The 17,369-nt window shown below is 55.0% G+C and overlaps 4 protein-coding genes across 5 annotated transcripts; 1 reads left to right on the top strand and 3 right to left on the bottom strand.

Moving 5' to 3' along the window:
• Positions 1 to 963: 963 nt before the first annotated feature.
• SOX15 (SRY-box transcription factor 15) lies at positions 964 to 2,301 on the top strand (the record flags this gene model as incomplete). The annotated part of the gene is made up of 2 exons (XM_082860249.1): positions 964 to 1,490; positions 2,133 to 2,301. The coding sequence occupies 2 exons, from the start codon at positions 964 to 966 to the stop codon at positions 2,299 to 2,301; spliced, it is 696 nt and encodes a 231-aa protein (XP_082716375.1).
• Positions 2,302 to 2,538: 237 nt separating this feature from the next.
• On the bottom strand, positions 2,539 to 6,014 carry MPDU1 (mannose-P-dolichol utilization defect 1). 2 transcript variants are annotated; one of them, XM_082860137.1, is made up of 7 exons: positions 5,849 to 6,011; positions 4,617 to 4,682; positions 4,296 to 4,428; positions 3,877 to 3,962; positions 3,644 to 3,762; positions 3,369 to 3,479; positions 2,539 to 3,229 (listed from the first exon to the last, which is right to left on the bottom strand). In XM_082860137.1, exons 1-7 carry the CDS (start codon positions 5,949 to 5,951, stop codon positions 3,104 to 3,106), a joined length of 744 nt encoding a protein of 247 aa, XP_082716263.1. In that variant the 5' UTR covers positions 5,952 to 6,011; the 3' UTR covers positions 2,539 to 3,103. The 2 variants fall into 2 exon arrangements, with proteins under 2 accessions (XP_082716263.1, XP_082716264.1); XM_082860138.1 differs by lacking the exon at positions 4,296 to 4,428 and having other exon boundaries at positions 5,849 to 6,014.
• A 1,681-nt stretch (positions 6,015 to 7,695) lies between these two features.
• CD68 (CD68 molecule) lies at positions 7,696 to 9,966 on the bottom strand. The gene is made up of 6 exons (XM_082861569.1): positions 9,839 to 9,966; positions 9,296 to 9,756; positions 8,993 to 9,112; positions 8,787 to 8,859; positions 8,500 to 8,670; positions 7,696 to 8,187 (listed from the first exon to the last, which is right to left on the bottom strand). Exons 1-6 carry the CDS (start codon positions 9,885 to 9,887, stop codon positions 8,054 to 8,056), a joined length of 1,008 nt encoding a protein of 335 aa, XP_082717695.1. The 5' UTR covers positions 9,888 to 9,966; the 3' UTR covers positions 7,696 to 8,053.
• A 1,048-nt stretch (positions 9,967 to 11,014) lies between these two features.
• Positions 11,015 to 17,276, bottom strand: EIF4A1 (eukaryotic translation initiation factor 4A1). Its single transcript, XM_082859932.1, has 11 exons — positions 17,230 to 17,276; positions 15,816 to 15,864; positions 15,240 to 15,372; positions 14,641 to 14,780; positions 13,486 to 13,654; positions 13,041 to 13,150; positions 12,540 to 12,683; positions 12,320 to 12,457; positions 12,107 to 12,196; positions 11,763 to 11,842; positions 11,015 to 11,644 (listed from the first exon to the last, which is right to left on the bottom strand). Exons 1-11 carry the CDS (start codon positions 17,250 to 17,252, stop codon positions 11,500 to 11,502), a joined length of 1,221 nt encoding a protein of 406 aa, XP_082716058.1. The 5' UTR covers positions 17,253 to 17,276; the 3' UTR covers positions 11,015 to 11,499.
• Between the last annotated feature and the right edge of the window lie 93 nt (positions 17,277 to 17,369).

Below are 17,369 nucleotides of genomic sequence, written 5' to 3'. Positions count from 1 at the left end.
GGGCTATAGTGGGGAGGGTTTAAATTTTCTCACCTGGAAAGGGGTTGAATCACCACCCAAGCACCTCAGGAAGCAAAAATGGCCTGCCTACCTCCTGACTGCCAGACTTTTTTGCCCCGGGCCAGGTCAGGGGTTTGAGGAGCAGGAGGCACCAGAAAAGAGTTTGGTTTGGATTGGGGGGTTGGGTGTCCTCACCTCCCTCCCAGCACAACTCTGAGCCTGAGGGCTTTTGATCACCAGATGCCTGATCCGTTGTGCAAAGGCATTGACTTTAAATTGCCAGTGCTTAAGAAGGGAGGGGTAGCTGTTCAGAGCCACTGGGGCTGGAAGGCCTGACTTGGGTCTTGGGTGGGGAGGAGGCGTGGTCCCCTGGGGGGGGAGTGTTGGGGGCTGGGAAGAACAGGACACCTGGTTGGCCTAAGGAAGGGGGAGGTTGGCGCCCTTCAGGAGGCGCGGTCGGCTGGGAGGGAGTAGGGAGGAGTCAGTCGTTAAAAGCAGTTCCCGGGCCTGGCGCACCCGGCAGCCACAGACGCTGAGGCCAGGTGAGAGAGGGCTGTGGCACTCGGGCTGTGCCTCCTGGCAGCTGCGGGACCCCAGAGCGCGAAGTTTTACCGCCTTCACCGAAGCCTGGGCCGGTGGCCGGCAGCTAATAGGGGGAGCGAGGCAGGGTCGGGGACCCCGCGGCCACAAGGAAAGAGCACAGCCTATCCAAGACTGGGTACCGGACAGCGGATTTTGCGCTTGACTCCCCAAACGTGCCGGATTGATTGGTGGCAGGGGCTCCATTATAAGGACTCTGAACTTGGGGACGATATATATACCTTTTAAGGACACGAGTCTCTCTGTAACGACTCCGGACTAGGAAGGCACTTCCATTTTAAGGATACCGGGTTTGGGGATCAGCGTTTCACTTTGGAGGGGAGGGCGTGTAAGACGCCCTCTTAAGGCTTCCCTTCACCCCCGATGGCGCTACCCGGCTCCTCACAGGCCTGGAGGCTGGAACCTCCCACTCCCACAGCCCCTAACTCCTCGTCCTCGGGCTCCCAGGAGCGGGAGGGCGCCGGGAGCCCAGTGGTCTCCGGGGGGCTTCCCTTGGAGAAGGTGAAACGGCCCATGAACGCGTTCATGGTGTGGAGCTCCGCCCAGCGCCGCCAGATGGCGCAGCAGAACCCAAAGATGCACAACTCGGAGATCTCCAAGCGCCTGGGCGCGCAGTGGAAGCTGCTGGGCGAGGACGAGAAGCGGCCCTTCGTGGAAGAGGCTAAGCGGCTCCGGGCCCGGCACCTGCGCGACTACCCCGACTACAAGTACCGGCCCCGGCGCAAGACCAAGAGCGCGGGCCCCGGGTCGCCCCACTTCGGCCAGGGAAGCGGCGGCGTGGCTGGCGGCGGGCCTGTCTGGGGGCCCGGGTACACGACCACCCAGGGGAGCAGAGGTTTTGGGTACCAGCCCCCCAACTACTCGACAGCCTACCTGCCTGGCGGTTACGGGTGAGTGCCCGGGGAGCGGAATGAGGACGTGCCCCCCGCCTGCAGCCTGGGTGGGGGCGGATACCAGAGGGCCTGGCTGGCAGGGGCCCCGAGCCCACCCAAGAAGGGGACACACCCGGAGAAGTTTGGGGGGCGCTCCGTGAAGGGTGGGAGAGTTCCGGGGAGCCAGGGTCTTTCTAGAGGACGTTTCCATCATAGTCTGTTGGTGGCGGCACCGCAGGAGCAGACCACAGTGCCCTGGATGTGACCGTGTTCTAGTTACCAGAATTTCCCGTTTCCCACCCCCGATTCTGGCCCTCGTGTGACCCAGCTTCCTCTCCCAGCCCCCGGGGCAAGGACAGGCCAAGCCCAGCTCTACCCCTTCCTGGCCTGCCGCCCCAAAAGAGGAAAACAGGCGCGCAGCACGCAAGCTCGCTCTTGAGCGTGCCCCAACACGGCTGCGGCGGCGCTGCTCTAAGCCGTCCGGGGTCCGGTTCCCTACCGGCGGGACCCGGAGAGCCAGGGATGGGTAGGTGGGTGACAAGTTATACTTGTCTGCGCAGAGCTGCTCAGAACCACCCCCACATGCGAGCTGGGGACCCTCCTCGCCACCTCCAACCCAGGGGACCAAGTGCCTTCTAACCCCGGTGTTTCTCTTTGCAGCTCTTCCCACTGTAAACCGGAAGCCTCCTCGCCGTGCTCTCTCCCTCAGAGTAACCCAAGGTTCCAGGGGGAGCTGCTCCCCCCTTACAGCCCCTACCCACCCCCAGGCTCTCCCACTCTGTACAACCCTCCCCTCCCAGGGGCCCCCATGCCCCTAACCCACCTCTAACCCTCATGGACATGGACCTCCCAGAGAGGTTTCCATCCTCCTTTTCGACCCAGAAACACCCCAATACCACCACCACCACCACCACCACTCCCAGGTTGCAAACCCTGTTCTAGAACTGTTGGACCACAGTTCAGAGGAGGTGGGCAGTACCCCCCAAAGCCCTGAAAGCCAGTGGGAACAAAACAAGACAGTTTTTTTTTTTTTTTTGTAGGCTGAACACAGTTTTGTACGATTACACCACGTCTCTGAGTCTTTATTGTACCATCTCTGTTCGCCTTTACTGCAGCAGGAACCAGCAGTCTCCACTCCCTTCCGCCTGGACCTGCCAGAGCAGGAACCTCCACACCCCACCCTGGGGCCCTGCCTGAGTCAGTCATTCTTCTGTCCCCCTTCCCCCTTCCCCCACCAAGCACTGGGGTCCAGGAGACAGTCTGAGCCAGGGTGCGGGAGGGAGGAATCCACAAGCACCTATTCCCTTCCACTGTCCAGCCTCTGTCCTCTAGGGTCAGAAGGGAAGTGGGGAAATGGGGGGGACAGGGTAAGAGTTTTGCCCAGAATAGGCAAGTAGCTGGAAACTTCTGCTAAAGAAAGAATCTCAGCTAAATGATTAAATGTCAGCCCGTAAATCTCTTCCCCTATCGTTTCTAAGGATCTGGGTCAACCAAGCATTTCCACTAAAGCTGCAATTGCAGAAGAACAGGGAATGATTAAAAGTCACACCAGCAGACTGGTTCAGATGGGAAGGATCCCAAGGTTGGGTGGATGAATAGAAACATGGAATGTGCTCCAGGAGCCAGCTCAACTACTGCTCCTTTTTCTTCTTGTGGGGAGCCTTTGCATTCCAGTAGAAGAGGAGCTGGGCAGCGATGAGGCCATTGCAGAGGGAAGAGACTACAAAGGTTCCAGCCATGAGGGGGTCTCCAGTTTCCTGGGTGAGAGACATGGCTAGGGTTACTCTTCAGCATAGCCAAAAAGGGCTCCAGAGAGGGAGCAGCTTCAAGTCCATGGGGAGAGAGAGAAGTAAGGTGAGGTTATGGTGCCCTCTAGAGGGGAGGAGGTGCACTCACCTGAATGGAGGTGAAGATTCGGGCCAGGGAGCCCCCAAAGAGCAGAAAGACTGTGATGGCTGACAGCTGGCCCGTGTGCCCATTGCGGTAGTTGGTGGCTGCCTGGAGCAGCTGGGGAGGAGTTGAGACCCTTCGTTTTGTCATCTGAATTTGTCCAATGTTCCCATGACATTTCTGCATTCCCCTCAGTCCAACACCCCCAAACTTTGGGTTTCCCCTCTGCTCCTCACCCAGTCCCCCTTCCCAACATCCTCTCCCTTGTTCCCAGCACCCACCCTTCCCACCACCACAGCAGGCATGTTGGAGGCCTGGAGCAGGGTGACTACAGCCTGGGGCGTCAGTGGTGAAAGCAGCACCAGCAGGACCAGGGCGTAGCACGCTAGGAAGGCAACACCTGGGAGACAAGGAGATAAGGAGTCAGCAACCTGAGTCTCTCGGCTTTCCCAGGCCTGCGTTCCCAGCAAGGCTCCCAACAGCGGCAACCAGCTCCTGGCTCAATCCTCAGCACCTTTCACAGTCTGTCCTCTGTAGTGCAGGACCAGGAAGGCGATGGTGACCGTCTGGAGCATCAGGAACAGAGCTTCACCCCAAGAGCTGCAGAGTCAAGAGTTGGGGGGAAGAAACGTGGGCCTGGAAAGAGGCAGGGAAAGCCTCCATAGCCCATCCATCTTGGGGACCCAATTCTGATTATTCCCTGTCCTCCACAGCCCTGCTGGTTCCTTACCTCCTGCCTCCCGGCAGCCCCCACCCGCTTGACCCAGGATAGGAAACTGGGCATTCTTGGGATTCTCACCTCCTCTCATCACCACAGATGATGGCTAGAGTTCCAGAAAGGCTTAAGCTTTCCTGCCCTTTTACCTCCCTCACCCTAATCCTTACTAGAGTTGTGAGCATTTACCCTAGGAGATAAATGGCGGGGCCCCTCACCTGAAGGGGAAGTTGTTGGTGATGCTGTAGACCATGGTCCCAGTCAACGCCATCAGCTCTAGCATTACCGACTGGAGACTCAACCCTTCCGCGCTCTTGGCTCCCAGGATTTTAAACACTTGGGGTAGTTTTACTGGAGAAAGAGGATGAGAAGGGCAGGGCTGAGGAGCTGACATCCCTTGGGAGCGCAGCACGCCAGCTACAGAGCAGACTGGGAGGCATGTTAGCCCCGCTTCTGGTTAAGGGACCCATCCAGTTCATGGCATCTTAGCACTCCACCCACCTCCCAACAACAGGAAGGGAAGATGATAAGAAACATACCCAGAAGTGAGCCAGCCACAATGCCCAGCCCCAGGCCTTTGCTGAGGAGAATCTTGAGGCAGGGAACTAAGAAGAGAAAAAGAGGTAAGCAGAGATGACACTTATGGAACCCAAGCCAGGGGTTCCAGGAGGCAGCTCAGGCCTAAAGGCTCGAAGTGCTCCTTAAGACCTTGACATACCCACACAAAGGAAGCCTTGGGTGGTCTGGAGGCAGGCGAAAAAGGTCTAGTTCTTCCTACTCCAAATCATATCACGTTCAGACAAGGTGACTTTCCAAAACGCCTTTACCATTCCTTTTTTCTGACCCAACCCTCCATTCCCTGCCATCACATCTAAACTCCTTGATCTGACTTCCAAACCTCTCCCTTGCTTCCCTGTATAGAGCTGAGCAATGCCCAAGAGTCCTCTGATGCTTTATTCCCCGCCTCTGAGCCACTAGGCAATCCACTTCACATGTCTTCTTTCTCCAAGGATAGGTTTCCTCTGTATCACTCACTCCTGAACACTGTCTCTGGCCCCTACTCAGGGACTTGACCCTTCCAGGGCTTGCTTTTATGCTCTAGCCACCGACATCTTCTCTAGCCTTGAAGCCCAATCCCCAAGGTGCCTGGCCCAGTAGTAGTCAGAGTCTCGTGGGTCCTGAACGCGGCTAAAACATTGTCCCGGGAGCACAGCTGGGGTACCAAGAACTGACGCGGGCAGACCGCGAAGGCTTCCCTAAAGGTCTGACGTCAGAAGCAGGTTTTGCTCTGGCGTCGCCTCGTAGATAGAAGGAGGAAGGCAGACAAGTTAATTCCAAAATTCGACCATGAGCAAACGTGGAAGCTGGAAGGAAAGCCGCTGGGATGGCAGGATTCTTGGGGGAGCCGCAGAAGGCCTGGATTCATCAGAGGCTTTGAATCAGGTGTAACCTTGCTCCTGAAGGTATAGAGATCTATTACAGGTTGGAACGATCTAATCAGATTTTAAACTTTGTTTTGTAAAATTTGAGTCTTTTCGTCTTTCACCGTCGCTAAACCAAAGAACTACTCCCACCCGGCGACTCCCCTCTCTCGCTCAAATATGGAGTCCTCCCTCTACGGAGCCCGAGACATATCCGCCCCTCTCAGAAGCGACTTCCGCCCCGCGCGCCGTGGCAGCTGTCACTGCTGTCACTTAGTCCGCATTCACGCCCCATTTACGGCCGGAGGGCTCTGAAGCACAATTTTGACCGGATGCCGAATAAAACTCACCGTGAAGCAAGTCCCACTGGATGAAAATTTGGTCGTAGCATTTCTCAGGTAAAAGAATCGGCACCAGCACCCGTTTGAGCAGCCCGTCTACCTCGGTCGCCATATTGAAAGGCTAGCTTCCGCCAACCCCTCAAACCGCCATTGACTTACGATGCGCATGCGCGCTCTGGGCACTCCGCCTCCCGTCTTCTCGCGATTAAACAGGGCGGCTGCTCTTGCCTTACTCCATCCCACCTTCGTTCGCGTAAAATAGGTCTCGCCCGGAGAGCACGTTTTTGGACGCGCCCACCCTGCTGCTCGAATTTTAACGCGTGCCAAATCTGTACGCCTGCGCAGTTCCATCATTCGCGCCTTTGTTTACGCTTCCGCTTCGGCAACAAGATTTATCCTCCAGCCTTTCTCCGCTCCTCCTGCTCGGCGCCATCTTGTCTTCTTCCTGCTGACTTTACATTGTACGAGGTTGAGACAGAAGGAGCGTGAGTCTCCAAAATGGCGTTGGGCGGGGGTTTCTGTAGCGTTCTCTTTCCTGGGCTCTCGGCGTCTCCAGAGGACACGGCACCGACGGGGGGGGGGGCACAGTCTGAGCCAGGCATCCCTCCTTAGGCGCCGAATCTATGCTTCTTCCTCCTCAGGTTCGCCCAGGCCTTCGCAGATGGGTGCGCCAGCAACTGCTGGGCCGGGACAGTGAAGCAGAGGAGGGGGAGGTGGGGATGGTGAGCCCAGTTTCGGGGGACTGCAACGCCCTTAACCCCCGTGCGGGCCCAGCCCTGGCCGCCCCTGTGAAACGAGGGCCCTGGGGTTCCCTCTCACCCCACTGGTCCGAGGGCGCCACCTCTAGGCCAAGGCCCGCTCCTCGGCCTCCTGTGACCGCGTGCTGAGCCAGGGCTTGGGCCAGGCGGAGGGGGCCTAGCAGCTAGCCTTGGGAAAGGGCATCTTGGATTACGCGGCGGGAGCGATGCGCTCTGCCCCCCAGTGCCGGGACATCAGCTCTCGGCCATCTCGGTGGAGATGGGCCTGGCCATCAAGCTCTGTTGGCTGGGCGCCTGCTGGGACTACCACACCCTTTGGGGACTACCACACCCTTTGGGGACTACCACACCCTTTGGGGACTCCCGCACCACAGTCAGCAGGGTCATAACGGGGTGTCGGCGAGGCGGTGGTGTGGTTGTTTGGTCCCTGCCACGTGCTGCTCTCAGAGGGCTGGGCCTGCAGGTCCTGGCGGCTGCTTTCTGTAGCCGTACACGGCTGCTACAACCGGAAGGGTCCCATTCTGGACCCGGGGATGCTCATAGCTGATTGTAAAGGGTCTGGCACTTGTTGGTCGGGGAGGTCCTTTGAAGAATCTGGATTCAGGCTGCCTTGGGGGGTGCCATCCACCACCACTAGGTGCGCCACCACCAGGCACTTAAGGGTTGGCTCCGCGGGTCGCCCAGGCTGGAGGCATGATGTTCCCAGGAGCATAGAGGGTGATCGTATGTGGAGTTCACAGTACGCATTGCTCCTGTGGTTGATGAAAACCCTTTGCAGGTGAGATAGGAGCATCCCAGGTGCGGGGAGAGTTTAATCCAGGCTGTTCGCTAGGCCTGGGCACACTGGGTAGGGCAGGGCATTTGAAACAGAGCAGGGCAGGGCTGTGACCTTCCCATCCACACTCATTGCTCTTGCTGCCTACTTTGCCTGTAACTGTAATATGAAGGCTGGGAAGAAGGCTGCTGGGATGGGTGGCTCCACTGGATTGGAGGAGAGAGGGAACTGGAGCAGCCAGGGGCCCCAGAAGAAGAGGAGGAAGGGAGGTGAAGCCGATTCGACACCAGCTGTGTCAGGCTTCGCAGGATGAACCCGTGAGGGCATTGGGCCACACAGTGACATTTTCATCCCTCCTCACCAGCTGTTCCTGGCTCCCCAAGACTCAACCATGGAAGGTACAGAAAGGTGTGTGACAAGAAACTCATGGCTTTTAATCCTGGCAGGAAGGACAAGGAAAACCAAGGATAAAGACTTGATCAAGTTTTATTATTCTCCCACTGGAGATGGGGGAGGGGGAATCAGTCATATTTAATAAACAGCTCTCTCCTCATTCCTCCCGATTGCATTATCTCGACTTTTGTTCATCAAGACAGGGAAGGAAGATAACTTTGTCTCTGAGTCAGTTGCGTGGTGAGAAATGAGGGCACCTCCTGGTGCCCTGGCTGTTGGGACAAATGCTCAGAGGGGCTGGTAAGTGGGTGGGCGTCTCCGGACGATGCAGAAGGTAACAAGCACCAGGGTGAGGAGGCCGAGTAAGATCAGGCCAATGATGAGAGGCAGCAAGATGGATCGGTCACTGGGGCAAGAGAAACCTGGCGGAAAGATAGGGCAAGTAGGCATCACAACGGTGGTGGTTGGAATAAAGGTGGAAGGAGGGAGGAGGGAATGTGGGATGTTGGGAAGTAGGAGATTGGTGAGGGGCTGGCTCACCTAGAGGACTCAGAGCAAAAAAGAAAAGGGGAGCCTGGGTAGAGTCTTATAGAGGAGGGGAGGACAGTTACCCTAGCTCTGACAAGCTTGAGAGGGGGAGGAAATTTGGGGGTGCAGGAAGGGAGATTATAGGCCTGGGGGGGAGGGCTTTCAGTGCAGTGGGAAAATTCTGGGAGGGAAAGAATAGGTCTTACTTGGTCCAAAGGCCCCTGTGGGGGGCAGCTGAGCAGCTTGTAGCTTCAGGGAGAGCAGGTCCAGGTGGAAAGCTGGTGAAAGAATGACGCTTGCGTTTCTGCAACTGAAGCTCTGGCCCAGAGGGGTTTGGAGATCTCGAAGGGATGAATTCTGAACAGAGAATATCCACTCTGAAAGAATGAGGAAGGGTCAGCTCCATAGCCACATCCCCACCATACCCCAAGCCTAGGTCCCTTCAGGAGCCCAGACATCTAGTGCAAGTGATGAGAAAGGGAAGGTTACTCACGTGATGCCTGGGGGAAGGACACGTTGTACTCCACAGTCACATGGTTCAGGTAGACGGTGCTCTGCAGTGGCTCCTGGGGAGGTGACCAGGAAGATTCAGGGCAGCAGGGGAGAGTGGCATCCAGGTACACAGAGTAAGGAGTGCGGCAAGAAGTTGGTAGGGGTAGGGCACTTGGAGGGTGAGAGTGAGGGATGAGGGTTAAGTACCTGCTTGAATCCAAAGCTGAGCTGTCCATAGGGGAATGAGAGGAGCAAGTGGGGATGATTACTCTCACAGCCCCCTTGGGCCTTGGTTTTGTTGGGGTTCAGAACAGAGATTCCCCAGGCCTGCGGAAGTTAAAAGACGAGAGAGGGTCACGAGACTACACAGCTGTGCCGTCCAAGGTTCCCTGTTCCCTTTGTCTCCACCCTGTATTCGTCTCCTTCTTTACTCTTCCTCCTTCCCTTCTGAACCGTAGCAGAAGGCCTCATCCCCTTCCCCTTATGTCCTCTACTGTTGTTTAGCTTTACCTCTCCTCCATCCTGGGTTGGGTACAGAACTCGAATCTGAATCTGGGCTTGGAGCCGGACGCAGGGCTGGGAACCGTTAGTCCAAATGTAGTCTCCTATCGCCTCCTTGGAGCCTGGGCTAGGACTTGGAGAGGGTGGAGGTGGTCCTGGGCGGGGGGATCTGGTGGAGGGTCCTGGGCTGGTGGCAGTGCTGTTGCTCGTTGGATGAACTGTGGCATTTCTGTGACTGGTGGTGGTAGCAGGATGGTGAGTGGCTGTTGAAGACTCGTGGCTGGTGGTGCCCGTGGTGGTAGTTTTATGAGTGGTGGTAGCCGTGTAAGTGGTCGTTCTGTGGCTCTTGGTCGTTCTGTGGCTGGTTGTTCCAGGGCTTGTTGTGCTTTCTGTAGCTGTAGGCGTCACCGTGAAGGATGGCAGCAGAGTGGCCGATTTTTTATGAGGACAGTCATTCCCTGTCCCCTGGGCTTTCAGAGGAAACACTGGTTAGCAACCCAGGGGCAGGCTCCTTCCCAGGGGCCCCCTCCCCTTTGTCCCCTTTCTCCCTACCTGCTAGTAGACCCAGCAAGGCCCCAGAGAAGAGCACAGCCAACCTCATGACAGAACAGCCTCCACCCCGAGTCCAGCTTGGTTCTGTGTCGGTACCAGCTGCCTGCCTGCTCAATCAACCCTATACCCTCTGCCTTCGTTCTTTTGGAAAAAGAGGAAATCAATCTTTGACTTCCTGTAACTGAGGTAACCCAACCCCCAGCCTGACTCAGACACCTCAGCCCCAGCCACCAATCTCTTAGTCATTAAAATTTTGTCATTGAGTTAGATGATTGGCCCTGGTGTCACCGAAGTAGGGGCCGTCAGCAACATGTGTCATGTGGATGGTGGGATGGAGTTTTGGGTAAGTGGATCCTTGGGGATTCATTTGTCTGCCTCAGCAAAACATGCCTAGTGGTTGTGACAAGTGATTATGGAGCCAGCAGCCCCTCCCTGTCAGAGTTCAATAGGATGTAAAACTTGAACATTTATTTCTACTCCCTTTCCTCTCCGTCTGTTGCTTCCTCTTTTTTTTTTTTGCGGTACGTGGGCCTCTCACTGCCGTGGCCTCTCCCGTTGCGGAGCACAGGCTCTGGACGCAGCAGGCTCAGCGGCCATGGCTCACGGGCCCAGCCGCTCCGCGGCACGTGGGATCCTCCTGGACCGGGGCACGAACCCGCGTCCCCTGCATCGGCAACCACTGCGCCACCAGGGAAGCCCCCCTTTTTTTTTTTTTTTTAAAAATTTATTTTTGCTGTGTTGGGTCTTCGTTTCTGTGCGAGGGCTTTCTCTAGTTGTGGCAAGCGGGGGCCAACTCTTCATTGAGGTGCATGGGCCTCTCATTGTGGAACATGGGCTCCAGATGCGCACGCTCAGTAATTGTGGCTCACAGGCCTAGTTGCTCCGCGGCATGTGGGATCTTCCCAGACCAGGGCTCGAACCCGTATCCCCTGCATTGGCAGGCAGATTCTCTACCACTGCGCCACCAGGGAAGTCCTGTTGCTTCCTCTTTGCTGAGACACATGAGGTACTTACGATGGTCTTTGCCCAGCCCCTTCCAGAAAGGTCATATTATCCAGTTAACACGACCATTTTCCAGTCAACAACAAAAAAAGCTCAACAGAAGGCAGTAGAGCTGTACCCAGTAGCAGATGGGAGGGAAGGGGAGGTAAGAAATGACAAGCCAAGGCAGGCAGTTTCCAAGTCATTTTATTCAGAATTTTGTCTTTGTTTCCTGAATCAATAAATACTATACAAAACAATGTAAAAATGGCTACCATTTTCTCTCCCCTACTCCCCCCACCTGGGGACAACCCCCTGGGCCACCTAACTCGGGGGTTCTCCCTCCAGATTTGGTCCAGCAAATGAGGTGGACTGAATCATTTTCAGAGGAATTCAGGTGGGGTGGGGAGAGCCTCTGGGGTTTGGAGGTTGACTAGGTTAGGGAACTGGATTAGTGTTTTTGGGAGAAGAGACGGCGCCTACCCCGAAGAAAAGGGTGTCTAAAATGTTCACGGTTCCTTCTTTTGCCTCAAAAAGTGACATTTATTCAAAGAAAAAAAAAAAAGAAAAAAATGACAAGATGTCCATCCCTTGACTCCCTTCCCTCCCCCCTCCTGCTGCTCCTCAGTGCCCCCCAAGGACTGAGCCCTGGCTGGGGCTAGGTAGCAGAACAGCCCATCTCAGATGAGGTCAGCAACATTGAGGGGCATCTCCTCAATGGAGGTGTTGTAGAAGGTCTCAATGTCTCGAAGAGTCCTCTTGTCTTCTTCTGTCACCATGTTAATAGCCACACCCTTACGGCCAAAACGGCCACCTCGACCGATTCTGGAAAACAAGGACACCTTAGAATAAGTGAGGATTGAAGAGTAAATAAGACGCTTCCCTGCAGGGAGGATTGGGCAGGAGGGGGCTGGGCTGGTTAACAGTCCAGATCTGCATTTACCTGTGGATGTAGTTTTCCCTGTTGGTGGGGAGGTCATAGTTGATGACTAAGGAAACCTGCTGCACATCGATGCCTCTGGCCTATGTCCAGAAAAAAGGCAGCTTCAGTGTGTGAATGAGAGGACACCCTAAGTCTATCCAGAAAGAGACTTAAGCATACATGTAGGCAGCCAAAGGAAGGCAAGGAAACAAACATCCCCTCTCCCCAGAAACCAGAGGCGTGCCAGATTTTATTCCAAGTTGCTACTTTCCTGAAGAGGGGCACTAGCAGGCCCCTTGGAAGAGGGAATCACCTTGGATTCTCCCATCTTCCCTCCCCTCTTGTCCAAATGCCCTTCTACTTACCAGCAGGTCAGTGGTAATCAATACTCTGCTAGAGCCAGAGCGGAACTCCCTCATGATAACGTCTCGTTCTTTTTGGTCCATATCTCCGTGCTAGAACAGGAAATAGAACAGTGTAACGGTGTTACAAATAGGTGCATTGGTTCTGAGAGAACTGCCTGTGAGTAGGACCCTGATATGTGACTCTGTTGGTAAAACAAGGTGGAGAAACCTCACCATGGCAGAGACGGTGAAGTCTCGGGCATGCATTTTCTCAGTGAGCCAATCCACCTTCCTTCGGGTGTTGATGAAGATGACTGCCTGGGTGATGGTCAGGGTTTCATACAAGTCACACAGTGTGTCCAGTTTCCACTCCTGGTGGGGTGGGGGGAGGAGATCAGTCAGGGGCTATACCCAACAACTTACCACCAGGCCCGCCTCCTGCACTGGGCCCCACCTCTCGTTCCACATTGATGTAGAATTGGCGGATACCCTCCAGCGTCAACTCTTCTTTCTTGACAAGAATCCTAATTGGGTCCCTCATGAACTTCTTGGTCACCTCAAGCACATCGGAAGGCATTGTAGCTGACAGCAAAACCACCTAATGGAAAAACAGAGCAGTCTCAGGGTAGGGGATACTCCAGAACTCCATGGTTCCCCTGGCACTTTTGGGTTTTTTACATGTCTGGATATCATCCAAATTTTTTTTTTTTTTTAACTTTTTGGCCACAACACGTGGCATGTAGGATCTTAGTTCCCTGAGCAGGGATCGAATCCATACCCCTTGCATTGGAAGTGCCAGGTCTTAACCCCTGGACTGCCAGGGAAGTCCCTCCTTTGGCACTTGATAATGCTCCATCATCACCCCAAGCACACCACAACCTACACAAAGCAACACACCACAACCTACACAAAGCAACTGTCAGCCATGCGAGCAAGACTCCAATGTCCTCCTCACCTGGGTGTTGCTATTGAGCTTTTGGAATATGTCATAGATCTGGTCCTTGAACCCACGGCTTAACATTTCATCAGCTTCATCCAGTACAAACATCTTGATGTATTTGGGAGCTGCAGAAAGAAAAACACCAACAGGTAGTTACTAGAGAAGTGTGAACTACCCCTAACTTTCCCAATAAAAAAAAACAGGGACAGGCGGTCTGCTCTCAGAAGACAAAGACTGATCCTCTGCCTGGGACCCCCTTGCCAGGCCAGACAATAGCCCTGGGAAGTAGAACACTACATGGGCTGAGATGACAGGGAAGCCAGGCTCAGATGACACGCATGGGGTTCATCACAGAGCAACTCTCAGAGGATATCACTGGGAATCAAATTGTGGCCACGTTAAGAAACTGGAAAGGCATGGATAGGAAGTGACCCAGAGAGCTAGAAAATTGTACACTCACACAAGTATCTCCGGTTAAGCATGTCGAACACACGACCTGGGGTACCCACGATGATATGGGGAGCTTCCATCTGCAGCTTCTGCACCTCAGCACGCACATTGGTACCCCCAATGCAGGCATGGCACGAGGCACCCATGTAATCTCCTAAGGCCATAACTACCTTCTGTATCTGAACCAGAAAAACATAAGTGCTTGTATATTAGCTACAACTGCCAGGCACCATTTTAAGTGCTACGTATTTTATTCTTTCCAGCTCTGAGACAAACACTATTAAGCTCACTTCTTTTTTTTTTTTTTGTGGTACACGGGCCTCTCACTGTTGCGGCCTCTCCTGCCGTGGAGCACAGGCTCCGGACGCACAGCCTCAGCGGCCATGGTTCACGGGGCCCAGCCACTCCGCGGCATGTGGGATCTTCCCAGACCGGGGCACGAACCCGTGTCCCCTGCATCGGCAGGCGGACTCTCAACCACTGCGCCGCCAGGGAAGCCCGGCATGTTCACTCTTAAAGCATGTTCTAAACGTTAAGGGCCCTCGAGTGGAGCTCTACTGTAACTTCTTGCTCACACTGCCTTTGTTCAGAAGTTAGGCACAGAATGACCATGATACCTGCGTAGGACACTGTAAGAATGCATTCCCTAAACTCAGTAATCAACTTATGAGACAAGTGTTTCTGATTTTTTTCCCCTCCAAGACCCAGGAAATAGCCCAACATTTTATGTGCCCCAGCCATGAAACAGCTCTGGCCACCAACCCAGGCATCAAGCTACGATGAAGAAAGGACTAGACATCTGCTTTGCCCCTGACTGATTCAAGAGCACCACCACCAATCAGGTGTCTCTTTGCCCATTGCCAGGGGGTTTTCTTCATAGAACAGCCAAACTTGCCCAGCCAGCCAGGCTCCACCCAGCAGCCTTCCCCGTCTGACTCAGGAAATGGGTGGAGTAAGGGATGCTTACAGTGTTTGGTGAGGAAAAAGCTTACAACTAACCTACTAAGTCTTGAAACATAAAAGTCATCAACTGACTTTATAACATCTCTTTTCCCCATACTTCAGTTCTTCCAAAAGTGGTAGGAGTTGGAGCACAACTTCTGATTTCTGGTTTATGTTAACCACTTACTAAATAAGTCCTTCAGGGGAAGAAAGGTAAACTCACCTGCTGAGCCAACTCTCTAGTGGGTGCCAGGACCAAGGCCTGGGTGGCCTTTAGATCCAATTCAATCTGCTGCAAAATTGATATGGCAAAAGTGGCCGTTTTCCCAGTCCCAGATTGGGCTTGAGCGATCACATCATAACCTAAACACAAATTAGGAGAGAAATTTTATATGGTAGAAAGCATTCTTTAGACTCGTGAGACATTCAACAGCCCTGCTGAATGAGATCAGTAAGCAACCAATAGAGATATGTGCCCAGCAATAAGTGCTTCAGACTCTACATGACAACACAGTATCCAAACAAGAACAGATCTGGACAATCAGGCCAGGTTTCAGCCATTTAGTACTGCACAAAATTGGGCTAGAAATACAGCTGTAAAAAGCCAGCATGATCTGGCTAAAACACTACCTTGTTGAAATTAAACCAGCAATCCATGTTTCCAGGGCATGAACCAGACATGGGCACAAACCAAAAGCCAAGCTGGGATAAACAAGGAGTTACTTTGTCCCTGGCTGATATAAGACACGCACCACCAACCAGGCGCCACTCTACCCAGGCCAGGGACAGTCCAGAACTTGTTCTGGGGCAGAAGGGTCTTACCCTTGATACAAGGAAGAATGGCTCGCTGCTGGATGGCAGAGGGCTTCTCAAAACCATAGGCGTAGATGCCACGGAGGAGTGACTCCGAAAGGTTCATGTCATCAAAGCTGTCAACAATCTCATTCCAGTTACTCTGTAGAAAACAAATTCAAGTAGGAGAAATAGGGCTGTGCTCTTACATTGGAGTAAACAGGACCTGGTGCCTGCACCAGCTTCAGAGCCCACAACCTCTCTTCTCCCCATGGAAGCCAGATGGTTGATAGTTCTACATGACCTGGGAAACCCCCCTAAGGGGCCAGCCCACTTGTAAACAGTGAACCTAGATGTTGTAGAAAGGAGAATAGAATCTGAGTGACCTGTTTTAAACACACTTTAAAAACTTTAAACAAATTTCTGCAAGGGAGTTAAGTGTTGTGTCTAACTACCTGGGAGTTTTATGTTACGTAGTACAGCTGAATCCTGGGTTTCAATCACTGGTGTATTCACTAAACCACCACTTCAAAAGCCAAAGAACAATGCTAGTGGCACTGCTTTTGCCAGAGTTAAAGGATAATGGTGGGAGGGGTCCAACCTCACCTCGATGACGCCTTCGGGTTCCATCCCATCGGGGCCATTGTCTCTAGATCTGTCGGTTTAAAAATACAGTATGTAGAAATCCTGACAACCACCCTCTTCCTAGCAGCAAACCAACTTTGCATGATGCCATCAGCCTTCACTCCCTAGTCCAAGCCCCACGTGTTCCCCAAAAAACATAATAGTTATTTTACAACTGAGTCAGGCCCCATATCGGGAGCGGCTCAAGTCAAGCCGACCCCGACATGATAGAGTAACCTTCCTAGAAGACCCAGAGGCTGGAAGGAACCAATCTGCGCTTAAGGGGCGCGGAGGTGGTGCCTGCCTCCGGGCCCACGTGTCCTGAGCCTGACGCTCCAAGCCCAAACGCGTGCACCTCCCACCGTGGCCCCTGCCCGCCGGAAGTCCCGCCCTCTCCTCCCCAGATGCCAGGGTAGGACATCCCCTTCCCCCCACGTCATGCAGCCCGCGCCCTCCCCCACTCCCTCGAGCCCATCTCCCCCCCTCGCAGTGCCCGGATGTGGGAGGCCGCGGGCGGTGGCGGCCTCGCGCACAATGAGCCCCAGCCGAGCTAGCAAAGGGGGAGATTGCACAACACTTAGAAGCGAAACGGACTGGGGGAGGGGAACACCTCGGGACGCCATGTGCTTGCTCCCTCGACCACTCGGCGGCGTCCCCCCCCACCCCGGAACAAACCACATCCCGCCCGCCCCGTCGCGAAATGGCGTCGCCCTCCCATACCTCAGGCCGCTCACCCCCGAAGGAAAGTGGACCTGACCATCCGCAGTTTGCCAATTGCCCGGCTTGTGCGGCAAAATGGACCCGCCCGCCCGGCGCCGGGTGGGCTCCTGGTGCCTCACGCGGCCGCTCCTCGGGGTTAGGGTCGGTCCTGGCCGTCAAGAAAACCAGCACACAGAACGGCCGGCTTCTTCTCCCCCGACCCACAGCTCCACGCGACTCAGCGACTGGATTTGAGAACGCAGGCACCCCCGCCTTCGGCGAGTGGTACCGTCAGAATCCTCCAGAATCCCGATCGCGCGAGCCCTCCGGCAGTGAGGCAACCGGGCCGGCGGCTCCGGGCCACGCACGATCGCCTCTACCTCTCTTTTCCACGCCAGGTTGCCACCTCGCCGCCCGACTCAACGCCGGGGCTTCGCGCACCTCGTCGGTCGAGCCCTCGTAGCGCACCTCGCGCGCTGAGCCCCGAAACCTGGGCCGTCCTCGGCCTCTACCTAGGCCCTGGCGGCAACGTCGGCCGTGGACCCGCCCCTCACCGCCCCCCCCACGGGTGCTCCCGGCTTGCTCGCCCCGCAACCCTGGGGGGGCCTAGGGCGGTGGACCGCAGCTTCCCCCGGCGGGGTCCTCGGAAGGGACAGCAGGGTAAGTAGCCACAATCTCTTGCAAATGTCTTTCTTACCGGGAATCCTGACTCGCAGACATGATCCTTAGAAACTAGGGCGGAGTGCCCGCCTATCGACAACTTATAGGGAGCCCAACCCCGCCCCAGCCATCACATTGGCTTGGTCTCCTCGGCTCCGCCTGCCGCCGCTCAGCAAC

This window comes from Leucopleurus acutus (genome assembly GCF_964270905.1).
Source record: "Leucopleurus acutus genome assembly, chromosome: 19".
Taxonomy (NCBI): Eukaryota; Metazoa; Chordata; class Mammalia; order Artiodactyla; family Delphinidae; genus Leucopleurus; species Leucopleurus acutus.
This window is presented reverse-complemented; position numbering and strand designations above follow the sequence as displayed.